Source organism: Nansenia antarctica (genome assembly GCF_963989245.1).
Source record: "Nansenia antarctica genome assembly, chromosome: 2".
In the NCBI taxonomy this organism is placed as follows: domain Eukaryota; kingdom Metazoa; phylum Chordata; class Actinopteri; order Argentiniformes; family Microstomatidae; genus Nansenia; species Nansenia antarctica.
In genome coordinates, this window is record NC_137675.1 from 12,881,029 (window position 1) to 12,899,376 (window position 18,348).

The 18,348-nt window shown below is 44.6% G+C and overlaps 1 protein-coding gene across 1 annotated transcript in view; it reads right to left on the reverse strand.

The window, feature by feature from the left end:
- Positions 1-18,348, reverse strand: part of rptor (regulatory associated protein of MTOR, complex 1) — a 157,747-nt gene that overhangs the window by 132,014 nt on the left and 7,385 nt on the right. Inside the window, 2 exon segments of the mRNA XM_080524289.1 lie at positions 2,281-2,363; positions 5,997-6,099. Of these exon segments, the coding sequence (XP_080380415.1) occupies positions 2,281-2,363; positions 5,997-6,099 (186 nt within the window).

Consider the following 18,348-nt stretch of genomic DNA (forward strand, 5'->3'; position numbering starts at 1 on the left):
TGCTGCAAAGCTAATGTTGAAGAACCACAGCCAAAGATTTGTATTATTGTGTACTGTAAAATAAATTCTGATTCTGATTCAAGACTTTTTTGTTTCATTAAAAGAATAATAGTTACAACAACCATAAAGCCTCCATAATGATAAGCTGGCTAATTAGCTTAGGTAAAACCTTGCTAGGTAATAATGTAAGCTATAGCTATCTGACCCAGTGAGTAACACTGACAGATATTGACAGCTGAGTGGTTGGGGGTGGGGTTAACCAGACATTGTTACCGCCCATTACCTGGCTGTGAAGGTGAGAAAAAACAATATCTTTGAAGGGGATTTTCTGTGCTTAGTGATTTCAGGTGTAGCAACTTTCAAATACTCATGACGTCTTCAATTTGTTTCCGATTTCAATGTATGATGCATCATTTGAAAGCTTACAATCTGTAGTTTAAGCACATGTAAAAAACAGAAAAATGATTTCGCCTACAGGTAGCCCTTTTCATTGTCAGTTGTCACATATGCTAGGCTAAATCTGTGACGAGGCGCTAGGCTAACCCTAGCAGCACACAGAGGGAACTACATCCACAGCTAAATATAGACCTGGAGCAACACACCGTTCTACAGCTGGACGTATGTGGGCTAATGTGCTGCAGCGGTGCAGAAAGTGAGAAAGGAAAGAACAACAGAGAAGTCAACCTGCCTGGTGTGTGTGTGTGAGTGTGAGTGTGAGTGTGTGTGTGAGTGTGAGTGTGAGTGTGAGTGTGAGTGTGTGTGTGTGAGTGTGAGTGTGAGTGTGAGTGTGAGTGTGTGTGTGTGAGTGTGAGTGTGAGTGTGAGTGTGAGTGTGTGTGTGAGTGTGTGTGTGAGTGTGAGTGTGAGTGTGAGTGTGTGTGTGAGTGTGAGTGTGAGTGTGAGTGTGTGTGTGTGAGTGTGTGTGTGAGTGTGTGTGTGAGTGTGAGTGTGAGTGTGAGTGTGTGTGTGTGAGTGTGAGTGTGAGTGTGTGTGTGAGTGTGAGTGTGAGTGTGAGTGTGAGTGTGAGTGTGAGTGTGAGTGTGTGAGTGTGAGTTATGAGTGTGAGTTATGTGTGAGTTATGTGTGTGTGTGTGTGTGTGTGTGTGTGTGTGTGTGTGTGTGTGTGTGTGTGTGTGTGTGTGGCAGCCAAGACATTGTTTGACTTCTCTCTATGTACACTAGGTCAATGAGAGAGTGGAGGTGCAAACAGAGAAGGAGAGGGGAAAGAGGGAGAGAGAGAAAGAGAGGAAGTGAGCGAGCGAGAGCGACAGAGAGGGAGGAGAGACAAAGTGAGAGTCCAGCAGTATGTCCTGAGGCAGAGAGAAAGAATGGCTCCCACCTTCTCTCCTCTCCTCTCCCCTCCCCTCCCCTCCCCTCCCCTGATCTAATGATGACCTCAAGGTCACAGAGCCCACGCTCTGCCAGCTTGGCGCGCTCTATTGTTCCATACATCTCTCTCTCTCTCTCATACACACTTCCCTCTGCATCTCTTTCACATCCCTCTCTCTAACCTCCACATTCTCCATCTTCTTCTCCTCCCTCCATCTACAGTCTCATCTCTCCCTCTCTCCTTCCTTTCACACTTCACTCCCTATCTCTTTCACATCCCTCTCTCTAACGTACTCCTCCCCCCCTCCCTCCCTCCCTGTGGTGTATGTAGGTGTTTAGGAACTGCAGTTGAGGGCAGCCCCAGCCATCTGCCTCTGCTGCTGAGGAGCTGTGTGTGTGTGTGTGTGTGTGTGTGTGTGTGTGTGTGTGTGTGTGTGAGTGAGTCTATGCACGCACGCATGCACGCCACAATTCCATAAGATCAAAAAGTAGCGCCAACTTCCTGAAATATTGGTTCTATTGAACACCCACCCACGCATAGACACACACACACACACATATGCCGCTGTACAGGAACAAGTTTTGCAGCACACATTTGCATATCAAACCCATATGCACTAAAACTTGCATACACACACAGACAGACAGACACCGATCTCAAGTTCATATTCTCTCCATGATTTCCCCCCACACACACACACACACACACACACACACACACACACACACACACGCTCACACACACCATGAAAGCGTGCTGAGATGAGAGCTGATGAGAAGCAGCAGCTCCTGCCGTGCAGAGACTAACACTCTGACACTGAGGAGCCTAACTCATCCTACGCTGCCAGTTCTCATACTGCTTCTGCAGGTTGAAGAGAGGGAGGTGAGGGAGGGAGGGAGGGAGGGAGGCAGGGAGGGAGGCAGGGAGGGATGCGGGTTAATCCTAACTCACCCTGGGTTGCCAGTTCTCGTACTGCTTCTGTAGGTTGGCCCCAATAGTCTCCAGGGCCTTCTGAGGACTCGTAGACAGAGGGTCTGGAAGAGAGAACAAAGATGTTATAACCACACAGAGACATCACTCGTAGACAGAGGGTCTGGAAGAGATAACAAAGATGTTATAACCACACAGAGACATCACTCGTAGAGAGAGGGTCTGGAAGACAGAACAAAGATGTATTAACCACACAGAGACATCACTCGTAGACAGAGGGTTTGGTAGAGAGAGAACAAAGATGTTATAACCACACAGAGACATCACTCATAGACAGAGGGTCTGGAAGAGAGAGAATAAAGATGGTATCCTGATCCCATTGTGAACATAACCCATTACTGGACATTTGTCCACCGCAAGAAAACAATATCAATATCTGTGTGTGTGTGTGTGTGCATTCCTTTACGCCAACTCAGTTCCTCAAAGCCAAAACGGCCTCAGCGATTCAGATTGAAATACCAATACGAACAAATCGATGGCTTAATAAAGAACAGGATGCATATAGACTTCCACATATCACATTCCGCCCACAGCGCAGAGAATACTCTATTGATTGACAAACAATAACAAGGTGTATTACGGATATGCTTTGTTTCTAGAGGCTCCTTGTAACAGCAGTTTTCAAAACAAGAATTAACCGCTATAATTGATATTACGTTGTATAATCATCACCATTCTATTGTGTCATTTGTCATTTAAATCCCATATTGATGTAGTTGATGTCGCGTAGGAGTTAGGTACACTGTCTATTCTCGCAAATTAATATTTAATAAGGTTAATAATAATTAAGTCCGGCCGTTGCATGTGTTAAATGCAGAGACGGTGTGCATGGCGGAGGTTTGGGAGTGTACACACACTCCCCTACACATCAGGGGAGGCTGCTGGAGGTAGAAATCAGAGGACAGGCTCATTGTAAGGCATTGATACCATTCCTCATTCCATTTCCATGCATTACTATTAGGGATGTCCCGATCCGATATTGATATCGCATATCGCCGCGATATTGGTCCTGAATGCTGGATCGCAGATCGCACCAGAAAAAAAATAGGCCGCGATCTGGGGCTCGCGATCCGGCGTGTCACTCACGTGATGACAACAGTAGTAGTCAGTGGTCACATGCATGAGAGTTGGCTAGTAGCTACCTGTGTGTAATGAGTCTGACAATGTCATGATGCTAGCTGGTGAAATCATAAACCATTTGCTTACGTAATTTTTCGTTTGTTTACATAGTCTGAAACTACAGATGGTAAGCTTTCAAATGATGCATCATACATTGAAATCGGAAAAAAATTCAAGACGACACGAGTATTTGAATGTTTGTTTGTATCAATGTTTTGCTCAAGAATGGTGACTGCTAAAAACGCTGCTAACAGCTAGCGGCTAACGTTTAGTTCTAAAACGAAAGTATGTTTACAAGCCAGGTATCACTTACCTTACCGGTAGCCTCTGGCAACATTGAATCCAACCCACACAGTGTTTCCCCTAGGTTTGCTGCCTTGGGGGGGTGGCATGGACCGTGGAATTGGAATTGGCATTGAATTGGAATTGGGGTGGCATGGACCCTGCGACATACCAGCGTCATGTCCAGGGGGTGTACTTGTACATCAAGCCGCCTCACGCTACGGAAACAGGAGATAGGCTCCTGCCCTATGGGCCGTTAGGCTCCAGAACCATCGGTTCTCAAGGCTACTTACCGTACTTATGTGGTCTTGACTACCTGTCCACTTTCTCACCTGGTTCTTGCTGTCTCTCTCTCTGGACTCTCCTGCTCTCTCTCCTTCTCTCCCTCTCTATCCTCCTCTCTCCTTCTTTTGCTGTCAACCAAAAGGCAAACATAACAACCAGAGTATTTCTAATCTAATAAGAGGTATACATTGATCCATATCAATTTATAACATAATTATAATAGCTTTTAGATTGCTGTGGGCAATGCAGTCAGATAATGTCATTTTGACATTACTCTCACCTGAAAAAAGATCATGTCCAACTATAAAAAATAAAAAAGACATTTCCAATGCTTCAATCCACTGTCCATGTACTGTAAATATGCCATTATGGTATTACCATGAAGCCTAATTCTAGCAGAATAAGAAATATTGTATATCTACTTTAACACAAAAGTCAAGTGCATCCAGTTAGCTCTTTAGCTGACAAGTGTGCAGCAGACTAGCTCATCTCATCACCTCTGAGCTATCTAGCTTGCTAGTTCTTTGACTATTTACACCATGGAATTATAGTCACACACTTTCTAGTCACAATAATAACGACCAATTTTAACCAACGTTCTCTGGCAGAACACTCAACAGTGATCTGAAGGTGGCTAATGCAGGGATCCAAGTGAGGACTGGCAGGAAGTGGAGGGCAGAGGAAGCTGTTCAAGAGGCAGAGGCGAGGATGCGTCACAGGAGCTTGGTGGGAGTGGTCACACGAGGTCGAGCTGGGCTTGGATCCTTTCCAACTCCCCAAATGAACACCAGGGGGAAGGAAAAGCGCCGCCTTGTTCAGGAGGAGGTGAGAGCAGCAGTGGAGGAGACAAGAACCTGCAAGGCAGTGGGAATGAAGCAACAGGGAGCTTGGACGAGATGGGAGAATGCGATTGAGAGGAAGGTGACCTGGGCTGAGCTTTGGAAAGCCGAGCCTCACCGCATCAAATTCCTCATCCAGGCAGTCTATGATGTGCTTCCAAGCCCGTCAAATCTGCACACATGGGGCATAGCAGAGACACCAGCATGCCAACTGTGTTCCAAGCGAGGAACCCTGGAACACATCCTCAGCTGCTGTACAAGGGCCCTTGGAGATGGACGGTACAGGTGGAGGCATGACCAAGTCCTGAAGACCATTGCTGAAGCCATCAGCGCAGGACTTGTGTGGGCAAAGCAGTTCCGACCCTCCAAGAAAACCATCGCCTTTGTCAGAGCTGGGGAGCAGCCAACCCCTGCCAGGAAAACATCTGCAGGCATCTTGACCTCTGCAAGAGACTGGCAGCTGTTGGTTGACCTTGAACATCAGCTGAAGTTCCCCAGCCACATTGTAGTCACCACCCTGCGACCAGACATTGTTCTCTTGTCTGAGTCCACCAGGCAAGCAGTGCTGCTGGAACTGACAGTCCCGTGGGAAGACCGCTTGGAAGAAGCCTTTGAGAGGAAGCTCTCCAAGTACGCGGGACTGGTCAGTGACTGCCAGCAGGCTGGTTGGAGAGCGAGGTGTTTCCCAGTAGAGGTTGGTTGCAGGGGATTTGCAGCCCGTTCCTTGGCCAGAGAGTCAGTCCAGTCAGAAGGACCACAGGGTCAGAAGGACCACAGGGTCAGAAGGACCACAGGGTCAGAAGGACCACAGTCAGAAGGACCACACCATCAGAAGGCTGCTCTTGCATGACTCTGCTTTTCTTCTTTTTCTTCCGCAAAAGTCTTTTGAGGCTCCTTTTGAATCAAGGCTGTTTGTTTCCTTTGTTATCTTTGTGTGTGTGTGTGTGTGTGTGTGTGTGTGTGTGTGAGAGAGAGTTTGTTTCTGTGTGTGTTTGTGTTTCTGTGTGTTTATGTTTCTGTGTGTGTATGTGTTTTTGTGTGTGTGTGTGTGTGTGTGTGTGTGTGTGTGTGTGTGAGAGAGTTTGTTTATGTGTGCAGTGCACGTGTTTATGTGTGCACGTGTTTCTGTGTGTGTGTGTGTGTGTGTCTTACCGATCCAGCACTCCAGTCTGGCGCAGGGGGAGGTCTTGACCACGTCAGGAGGGTCCACTCCCACGTTGAGACACAGGACCAGAGCTACACTCACTGTCTTCATCTGGGGGGAAGGGGGAGAGAAACATGTCAGTAACTCACTGACACACTCACAGACACACACACACAGACCCACACACACACACACACTTCTTGACCTTGCCCTCTGGAATGGATGGCTCCATTGGCAGCATGGCTGCCCAGTTGGCATGGACTATCTGTCATGACATTGCGATTTTTGTAGGAAACACTGAGTACTGCCCCCTGCCCCCCGCCACCCTACAAACCAAACAAGCGTGAACACAGCGCAGGCTACCACAACAGGCGTTAAGAGTTTCGGGGCTTAAAATAAACCTAGAGTACAACCCACAGAATTAGAATCAGCATTATATCAGCCTTTTAACTCTCAACCTCCCCATCTCTCTAACTGAGGTAGTCTCAGTGATTTGACACACACACACACACACACACACACACACACACACACACACACACACAGACACACACATCCACCTTTAGGAGTCATTGATACTCTGTCCCGGTCACCCAGTTCATCAGTTACAGCAGGGGACAGGTAGGCGCTTCAATAACCAATCATCAACCAACGACCACCCTGCTGCCCAATCCATGACCCCCTGCTGTGTGAGCTAGGACCACAGACTGGTCTGTAGACCCTCCCCTCTGACGGCCTGTGCTCCTCTATGTATGGGGCAGTTATATGTTAGGCACGCACGCACGCACGCACACACACACACACACACACACACACACACACACACTAGGGCTGCACGATTTGGGGAAAAAATCGAATTGCGATTATTTGGACAGATATCGCGATTGCGATTAATTTGCGATTATTTATTTTTTAAATAGCAAAAAAAAAAAAAAAAGGAAAAAAAAAGGGAGTTTTTGTAAAGTGTGGCCATATCTCCGGCTAGGAAGGTCGTATCAACGTGCAGTTTGTTTGTACGTCTTCAGGGGACTTAGAGGCTCCCTCCTCTAGCACCCCCACAGCCCGAGCTACGAGTGAAAGAACTAAACTTACATTGGGTTGCTTTAAAGTTGTGTTGCTTTAAAATCAAGCTTCAGATTAAAACATGTGATGGAGCATTACTAACCTGACTCAGGTGGTTTGTTTCACACAACCATCTAGGAAAGCTTAATTGGAAGCTGTTTGGAAAAGGGCAGGTACTTTCAAAAAATACTTGGCAGGTGATTGGATGAATCTGTCTATCACCTATTTTCAGAGAGCATTACCACATGATACCATCAAACTATTAACTGCTCTAATTCTAATGCAAGGATGAGAACTTAAAAGATATGAATTGTATATATGATAACCTCATCTCATCTAGACAGGTGGCTACTCTCTAAGATGATCCAGCTATTAAAATGATCATTTGGGGATACACTGTGACTATAACTGAAAGGACCACATCTAGATGACTCGGTCAACAGTCGAACTGATGAATGATAGAATGGTGGTCTCTGACTATGGAGCACAGACACACGTCACCTTGACTTAGGAATCTGTGACATACTTCAGCCCAAGGCTAGGCTAGGCTAACCTCTGCGTCTTTAAAGCCGGCTGGTATGAACGAATGGTATGAGGTTATGCATACAGGACACATTCATGTTTGACAACAGAACAGTTAACTTCCATGTATCCATAAGCCTGCTATACTATATAAACACCAACCCGCAGGTTGCTGAGACTGTCAACTCTGTGTCTGTACTTTAACGCCGGGTTAGCATGAGTAGCTAAGCTAAGCTACCGTCTCGAAGACTACAAGTTAGCTAAGCTAAGTTTAAGGCTGGACTAACAGCACTGACATGCACTTGGCTGGTACAGTTAGTATAGTGAAATTGTACACTTACCTGTCGCAATTATAACATACTAACGTTTATCATACGTCCAGTAAGCCAAGTGGTGTCTAATTGTCTCCGTTACGTTAGCCCAAAGTCTCATAATAATTGGACTGACTGTCGTGACACAACCTATGCCTGCGTTAGTAAATTCGCTCTGAGAGCGCCGGGTTCAAAGTCATAAAGAGACCAAGTAATTTGATTGGACAAGAGGCATTCCATGAGTGCTGATCAAATTTCCAAAAGAGGTTTTAATCTCAATGTGACTTCCTGGTAAAATAAAGGTTTAAAAAAAAAAAAAAAAAAAAAAAAAAAAAAAAAATCGCAGGCAAATCGCAGGCTTTGCGATTAGCTAATCGCATCATTTCAAATCGCGATTTCGATTTAAAATCGATTAATCGTGCAGCCCTAACACACACACACACACACACACACACACACACGTGCACACCCACGCATAAACACACACACACAGAAGCACGTGCACACCCACACAAACACATTCATGCACAAACACACACCCATACACCCATACAGGTCAGTTATGGAGGCTCAGTGGGTGGTATAGGACTGAGTCATCTCCTGTCTGCTGGCATACGCATGCCCACCCTGACATGCGCAGGCAGACACACACACACACACACACACGCACACACAGGGACACGTGCACACACACGTGCACACACATGTGTGTTTAGCAGGGTATGGAGGACTGTGTGTGTGTGTGTGTCATTATGAAGGTAATTAAGGGGATTATTCTCTCCTACCGTCTAGGAAAGGTCAGTGTGCCACTGGGACACAGCAGGACAAATAGTGAGGAGCAATAACACACACACACACACACACACACACACACACACGCACACACACACACACACACACACACACACACACACACATTAAAGTAAACAGCACTGTAAAGAGCACTGCCTTGACTCACTAAGACCAAATCAATCATTATGTCTAATCAATCAATCAGCTCCAGGATATGAGTTTCTCCTTTCCAAGTCATCTGGGAGCCTCCAGCCTGACAGCCACACAGGAGGTACCAGGGCGGCTGTGGCGCAGGAGGTAGAGCCGGTGTTATCCATTTAGGTACCCTTCTACCCTGTGGTTTGGCACCTCACTGGAAACAATGACCACAATCACTAGCTGCAATGCTCTGACATGAGTACTAAGGTTCTGACCTGCCACTATCTGTGGTATCTCTCTCTCTCTCTCAAACACACACACACACACACACACACACACAGAAGCACGTGCACACACACACACACACACACACACACAGAAGCACGTACACACTAGGGCTGTCCCAAACGACTATTTTTCTAACGATTAATCTAGCGATTATTTTTCCCGACTAGTCGATTACTCTAACGACTAATTTAGCGATTAGTCTAACGATTATTTTTTTTGCTGTTCGATTAATGTATCACTTAATTTCCCCCAAAATAATGGCTGTATTGTCTCTCTCTGTTTAACAGTGTCTTTATAAAGCACTCTGGATAATAGCTGCTGCTCTTATAAAACAAAGCAGCGTGTGACATGCACATTACTCAGACGGCCGCCCCTTTAAATGATCAGCTGATGTATGGGGGCTGTCTGTGGGCCCGCAATTAAACACAGACACCTTTAATTCGGCGACCTGCTACTACTACTACTGTAACTGCCTCTGTCAAACAGCCCCAGACACAGGGCAGACTCACTGCTATGTTTAGCCAACTTGAATGCCAACATGGCCATCAGGGTTTTTCCTGGCTCAAAATGAGGCGGAGGTGGTACCAGTGGTGTTTGACATCGGGGGGGACCCATGAAGCAGGGCTGTCTGGGGGTCCTTAAACATCAAACACTAAATTTCTTGCATTCTGGTGAATTGATATGCACCAATTTGCGCCCTTTCTGCATCAATTTATGGTGGACATGTCATTATTTATGTAAAGGAAAACACAATATTCAGGCACCAGATGACCATTCAAAATATAATGTAATATAATGCAATATAAGGCTCTCAGGCATTCTGTACTTTCAAATATGTATTCTCCTTGAGCAGTCAACATACCATCAGCTATTTCGGTAGCAAAAACGAAAGCTAACTTATTTGCGAAACAGCGCCCCCGCCACCACGTCGGCGTAGTGCCACAATTGCAGTTAGAAATGACAGGAATCCACCGAGTGCAGCCAACGCTTATAGACAGGGGTGCACATAACTGGTGCGCCAGTGCGCATGCGTCGCCAAAATGCATGCTGCGCGGCAGATCAGCCGCATGAGGGCGCTTTTCATGGTTGAAATTGAGGACAGTGATAATTTACAGCAGTCAAGAGAGCAGTGACGATGACGATTAAGCTTGTAGCATAAATAAATGCTTAGGCTGTAACTTTTTGTTGAAAAGTTGATTTCAGTGTTTACAGAACAGAGCAGTGCTTAAAGAGATGTCAGTTGATTTCATTGTGTTTAAAGGAGTCTGACAGACTTTCATGCTTAAAGAGCAGTCATTTGATTTTGCATTTGTTTATTTTGTTTTGCACACAATCATTTGTTCGTTCATCTTTATTTATGAATAAATGTCGTTTTGCTAATATAAGTTATCCATGTATCCCTTTTTCATCCATCCTGTGGGACGGGTCGTGACTCGCGAGCTCGGGGAGCACCAAACAGCATCCCTAGGTGCTCCTCTGAGCACTGGCCCCAAAAAGTTATGTGCACCCCTGCTTATAGAAAATACGACCGTCAGTTTGTCGAGAGCTGGAGGCGGCTAGAATGACGGAGGCGGCCGCCTCATAATTCTCTATGCAGGAAAAACCCTGGCCATTTAGAAGTTACCGTATTTTCCGCACTATAAGGCGCACCGGATTATAAGGCGCACCTTCAATGAATGGCCTATTTTAGAACTGTTTTCATATACAGGGCGCACCGGATTATAAGGCGCATAGAATAGAAGATACTGCAGTCAAACGTTTGACTAGGGTTGCGTTACGCCCAAGCTCCACCTACTGCGTTGCGTCACCTCTCCATCGGTGTTGTGTCAACTTCCCGTTGTCCATGCTCCACCTGAGCGTTGTCACCGTCACCGTCAACGTTCTACCTGCTTCACTGTCAAAAATATATATTTTTCCACCTCAAGTATCAGCCGTTCGTCATCCATTTTTGCAACAAGCGTCAAGGACCTGGGGTGATTCACAGCTGACTCGCGTGAATAGCAATTCGCAATAGCTGCGACCACGAGATATAGAGTAGTTAGCTACAAGCATTTTCAATCTGGTATTATCTCTATTAGTGGATTAACCGCTGTGGTGATTTAACAGCTGATAAAAATACATCAAGTAGACTACAAACAGAGCAAAACAAGAAAACAACACCAGAAAACAACCAATAGGCTATACAATTATAACCAACAACCAATATGTGACAGCTCCTGGTGAAATGTGCAACGTAATTTTTCAGTTTTTACACATGCTAACTACAGATTGTAAGCTTTCAACTGATGTGTCATACATTCAAATCAGAGAAAGATTGAACACGACAGGCGTATTTGAATGTTGGTTCACCTCAAACACTGAATGGGAGAAAAGTGACTCTGAACGCAGCCACAGCTATGAACGCAGCCACAGCTACGAACGCTGCTAACAAAACACATCGCTACGAAGGTCTAAACTGTATTTTTTTTTCTCTCGATTTTATCCCTTTTTCACCCAATTTGGTATCCAATTGAACCCAACCCAGCATCCAATTATCCCCTGCCTATTGCGTAGGATCCGCCGCACGACCCCGTGGCCGGCAGCCCCAGACGAGGCCGCCAGGCAGACTAGCTGACTGGCTCCTCGAGCCCAGCACCGTTATTCCGGCACCCCGGGGGCGCTGTTGCGCGACGGATCCTTGTCCGGAAATATTCCTATACCGCCCTCGGGAGCGGCCGCTCAATATGCCGCTCCCTGTGTGTGCCCCGGCCATATCCGGGTCTGGCGAGCTGGGATTCGATCCCAGTCCCCGGTGGGCAGCTTGCGCTAGTGGCTAGTGCTTAGACCGCTACACCACCGCGGGGCCCTCTAAACTGTATTTTAATAACATCACAACATACTGGGAGAACATCGACATGCTAAAAACACATAACTACACATAACTAGATGAACACACAGTTCTTACTTTTGAACACAAGCGGTGGGTTATGAAACTGCGGTGGGTTATGAAACACGAGCTAAAACGAAAGTATGTTTACAAGTCAACCCTCCCTTACCGGTAGCCTCCGGCAAACGAGAATAATGAATCCAATACACAAATTATAAGTGTTTAGTGATCGTTAAACTGTTGTTTATTATATCGAGTGGGTACTTTAAAACTGTTCGAGTTTGTCCTCTAACTGTGGCCATCCCGCTTTGTTCCCTCGGAAACTCTGTTTAGTCTTCTTTACTTGGGGTCTTTATACACACACAAGTGGTGTGGGACTGTGAGTAAGCACAGTACCGGTGTTTACTGATTACCGTAATGCTGCAAGCGGTGCGGCTTTGTAGTTCACCAGTCGTACTGAAACATTTTGACAGAGCGCCTTGAGCGCCGTGTACAACCAGTATGGATCAACCAATTAAGCAATTGATCCATATATAAGGCGCTCCGGATTATAAGGCGCACTGTTGTTGTTTATTTTTTTTATTAAAGGCTTTTAAGTGCGCCTTATAGTGCGGAAAATACGGTACTAACACCAGAAGACAAGACATACGAACTGTGGTGAGCTACATTGCTTGTGTAACATTAGCTAGTAGCCTCCTCCATGTTTCCACTGGTCGCAGCCATGTTGTTTATTTGCGACGCACCGACGCACATTACGCAAGTCGACGTATTGACGTAGTCGATTACGTCGACTATGTCGAGGCGTCGTCCCAGCCCTAGTACACACACACACACACAGAAGCACGTGCACACACACACACACACACACACACACACAGAGAAGCATGTACACGTACACACACACACACACACACACACACACACACACACACTATTACCATCACAATAAACCTCCCTGATCACACAAGCATTTCCCCACCAATCATCAAATACCAGCAATTAAGGAAACATTAGAGAGTAGTTAGCATATGAATGATGGAGAGTGGGTTTTTCCTTTCATATTCATAACATTAACAGTGGCATTTAGCCAGATGCTAAAGTCTCTCCAACGATTCCCATTAGTTTAGCGTTGACATTTAGCCAGATGCTAAATGGCCCAATCCCATTTCACCCCTTGGCCCTCGATTTCAGCCCCACGGCTCAGTTTTGTGCGTTCATGTGTAGGGTAGGGGTGTCCCAATTCTTGTTTTCATGTAGGGGTAGGGCCACATAGCCCTGCAAACTGAGATTTTTGAGGACCAGTCTCCAAAGAGAGCCACAAGCGGTGGGTTATGAAATCCCAGTATGCCTTGTGAATCATCGACACGATAGTGGAATGAGGAAAACAAGCAGGAAGAGAAAACCACATATGTAATTATTTTCTTCATTAATAAAGAAATAAAAATTATGATAACCATCGTATTATTATGTATGTATTATAGACCTTTTCAAAGGACAAAACAAATGTCTATTTATGTGTTTATGCCTATGTGTCTAGCCGTGTGTCTAACGTTAGCGATCTAACGTCACATGTTTTAAGGCTGATTTGTGCATGATAGTCCTGCATTTTGACATATTTCCATGTCGCATTTCCCCCCTTTGATGGCATATGACGCCCGAAATTTTACTTAAGTTCAGCCGCAAAGTTGTTGCACTTGTTACCGGTCCTCTAATACCAGTGCAGACTGGCAGGGAAGGAGCACAGGTTGCTAGCCTACAGAGCACCGTTATTCTGTCATGAACTGGCCTGATTAATGTTCTTCATCATTGTTCTTTTTTATTTGATGACTTGTTTGACCGATTGATAGGATGAAACTTAAATTGTGAATGAATCGCGAGCGTCGATGCTTCTCTTTTCTTTTCTTTTTTTCTTTTTATTAGTGAAAATGCATTACAAAGACAAATAGTGACATGGAAGACAAACAAGATTGACATAATTCATTGGCGTAAGTCTCTCCAACGATTCCCATTTGTTTCGCATCGACAGTTAGCCAGATGTGGTCTCTCCATTGATTCCCATTAATTTCTCAGCTCAGTGACTAGGTCTACTCACCCCAGAGCATCAATACCCTAACGACCCTGTTTGAGGCCTGTTAGCATCGTCGCCAAGGGAGTTAACAACACCTCTATATCCACCTCCATCACAATCTCCATATCCATCTCCATCACCATCTCCATCTCTATCACCATCTCCATCACCATCTCCATCACCATCTCCATCACTATCTCCATCACTATCTCTATCTCCATCACCATCTCCATCTCCATCTCCATCTCCATCATCTCCACTACTTTAGAAATAAGTGGACTGCGTGAAAGCCTTCACTGTAGCCAGAAGGATGTGGATGACCTACACACTAAGGAAAGGCAAACTTACTTGTTAACATCTGACAAACTTCACATTCTAGCCATTTCTGAAACTCATTTGATGATGCTACAGTGGAGATACAGGGATGCAGCATTTATCGAAAGGACAGGGAAAATAATGGAGGAGGAGCTGATGCTACATTCAGAGCCACATCCCTGTTAAACTCAGAAGGGACCTAATGTTGTGGTAACAGGTTCACTTACCCCACCTCAAACCTATATTGCTGGGATGCTGTTATAGACCACCAAGCTCTAGCAGTCAGTATCTTGATAATCTGTGTGAAATGCTTGATCGAGCATGCGATGCAAATAGAGAAATCGATTTCCTGGGAGACCTAAACATACATTTTCTTGCATCAAGCTGTCCTATAAAAAGAAAATTCCTACTATAGCCAGTGCCTGTAATCTGGTTCAGGTTATTAACCAACCTAGCAGGGTGTACACCAGCAAAACAGGCACTGTATCATCCACATGCATTGAGCATTGACATTCACACCAACACTGCTGAACTCTGCTCTAAAGCTGTATCTGTTCCCAGTGGCTTTAGTAATCATAATTTAGTGGAAATATCTGGGAAGACTAAAGTCCCCTGCCGTTCGCGACAATATCACTGTACTGTCTGTCTGTGTCTGTCTGGGGTGTCTGTCTGTCAGGATTGGAGTCTAAGCTTGTTTTGGTATCGGAAGTAGGGGTGGGACGATTAGAAAATGTCATGTCACGATTATCGTGGGCAAAATAATCGCGATCCACGATATTATCGCGAGAATTAAAATAAAATAAAAAGCCAATAAAACACACTGTAATCACTTTAACTTAGATTTTGTTGTATTTTTATTGAATCATGTTAAAAACATCATTTTAAAAACATCTTGACAAAAATAAAAATCTTTAATAAAATCTTAAATAAGGTAATGATAAATTATAAGGTATCACTGCATAAATAAAGGAAAAAAATACTGTCAAACAAAACTTGAACACTGACACTTTTCTGTCATCAAACTGAGTGCTAGCCTTGTGGCTTAGAGACTTGAAAGCTTCAAGATAGGTTAAAGTGCAAAAATGTCAACATGTTCACTTTTTCTGCCTTTAGCTGTGCTCGGAGAGGTGTGAGTATGTGCCCACTGGCACTAAACACTCTCTCTGAAGGAACACTAGTTGCAGGTATGCATAGAAGCCTGCGTGCAACCCTGGAAAGGTGAGGCAATGGACACGGGGCCGATGCAGCCATGGTGAGAAGGCTAGCATACGTTAGTGACTGACTGACAAGGCTGACTTGACAGTCACGTTACCCATGCAGGCTGAACAATCGCGCGAGACACATTTCTGTGAGGATATTCGCGCGCGGCTCATGTGAGAAATCTCAATTATATTACTATTTATTTATAACATACGATTATGACATCCTCCCTCTCGCCAGTTTGGGGCAACATAGACTTCTCCCCTGGTGCCACGGATAGGGGTTTCAAGCGGTGGGACAGCAAAGGGATGGTTACTATCGGACATTTATATGATACGGAAATACTACTTTCATTTGACCAATTATGTAAGAAATATGACCTACCACGAAATGAGTTTTTCAGATACCTTCAGATACAAAGTTTTTTAAATAGCCAAAAAGACACTGGCCTCTGTCACCAACCCTCTCCGCTGGAGGAGATAGTCTCTGCTGGAAAGACGAGAGGCATTCTGGGGCTTGGGTATAGAGCACTTCCGAAATATGATAAAGGCAAACCTGCATTTACGCCCAAAGACTGGAATAATGACCTCAGACCTGAACATTAATACTGATGAAGCAACTTGGTCACTAATATGGCAATCGGCAAACGACATCTCAATCTGTAATAGGACGAAGGAAACGCAATTTAGACTACTACAACGTTTGCAGATTACTCCCCAACTTAGACATAAAATGGATCATAACAAATCGGAAATGTGTACAAAGTGTATTACCGAGGTTGGGAGCTTTGTTCATTGTGTTTGGACTTGTAGATATATAGATGATTACTGGAAAGGTATAGTGGATAGAATTCATCTAATTCTAGATGTTACATTGGATAAGGACCCCATGTGTCTATTGTTTGGGTTGCCAGACAAACAAAATGCAAGTATGCATTCCAAAAGACTTCTGTGTATCCTCACTTTTTGTGCAAGGAAAAATATATTGCTGAAATGGATAGACTGCAAACCGCCTACAATAGCTGGATGGCACAAGGTAATTTTTGATATGATTCCTATGGAATATCTGACATATAGGTCTAAGTGTAAGATAAAGACATTCTATAAGATTTGGTCTCCGTTCTTAGATTATATTGGTACCAGACTGGCTGCCATTGTAATGAAAGGTTTGGTGGATTACACTCAAGAAAGTACACAAGACTAATGTGTAACAGATCTACAATGTATGGGTCACAATATTATTTACTGTGCTGGTGTTGTGCTGCCGCTGTGTTTAGGACTGTAAGACATGGATGCTGTCTCCGATGGGGGTGATCCCCCCATATATTATGGCATTTGTTGTGTCATTTTCTTTTCTGTTTATTTCTGATATGTGACATGGCCTCCTCCTCCCCTGTTTTTTTGTTTTTGTTTTGTTCTGTTTGTCTTTGTTTTTTGTTTGTTAAAAAAAAAAAAAAAGAGAAAGAACATTTTCTGTTATTGTTTATGGACAATGTACTGCATAACAAAGTGCAAAACTAGTTTTCTACTATTAATGGGACAATAACCTCCCCCACGGATACTAGTTGTTGTTGTTATGTCCTATTGTGTACATGTCTCTGTGAAACTCAATAAAAATATTAACCCCAAAAAAAAAAAACACACATAGGTCACATACATTAATACATACAATAAAATCAGACAGACAAAGCAGTGTTTATAAAATGTAGTGCCTATTTAAAAAGTCTAGTCATTAAAAAAAATAAAAAAATAAAAAAAAAACGATTATGACGATTATTCAACTAATTAAAATTCTCCACGATAAAGTTATCGCGGGTGTTTTTATCGCGATTAACGATAAACACGATAATCGTCCCATCCCTAATCGGAAGGTGACAGGGCAACAGAGCCACCAAATCAAGAACCAATCTGGACTGGCGATATGGACTGCAGGAAGGTTTTGGAAAAAACATTTGAAAAAGGCAAAAAAAATGTGTGATGCAACCGCACGTGCACACAGAGCAGAGCGTGTGTTCTGCAAAAGTTGGCAGCACCAAAGGAGAGAATATAAGAGGAGGAGGTTGAAAACGAGGAGAGGAGAAAAGAGGGCAACATGTTTTGAGGGGGAGAGGGACGAAGTGAAAATGGGATGAGGAGCAAAAAGAGGGAGTGAGAACAATGGGGAGAAGAGTAGAGGTGAAACAGGAGAGAATATTAAGAGGGGAGAGGAGGAGAAAGGCAGAGAAAGGAGGAGGAGAAAGGGAGGTTAAGAGAGGAGGAGAAAGGGAGAAGGGCTATGTTCCACCACAACACATGGATCATCAGGAGAGAGGCCCTGCCTGTTAATGTGACTGTTAAAATGAATCTGAGGAGGATCCCAAACACAATGACATCTTAATACACGACTGCTGGGCCACATAGATTACCATTTCATAAATCTATTGCTCTGTAAAGCAATGTGGGGTGTGTGTGGGGAGGGGGGGGGGGGGGGGAGGGAGAGAGGGGGGGGGGGGAGAGGGGGGGGGGGAGAGAGAGAGAGAAAGAAAGAGATGACAGAAGCCAACAACTGCCAAAACACAAAGTGTGCAAAGTGCAAATACAAAGCAGGCGACTGACAGCTCACACTGATTAAAATCAAGAAGATTAAGGGAGCAAAGACAAAAGGAGGGAAAACAGAAGCATGTGTGTGTGTGTGTTTGTATGTGTGTGTGCGCGTGTTTGTATGTTTGTGTGTGTGTGTGTGTGTGTGTGTGTGTGTGTGTGTGTGTGTGGCCAGCACGTGCACAACGCTCACAAAGCCTTGCACAAATGTGTATGTAA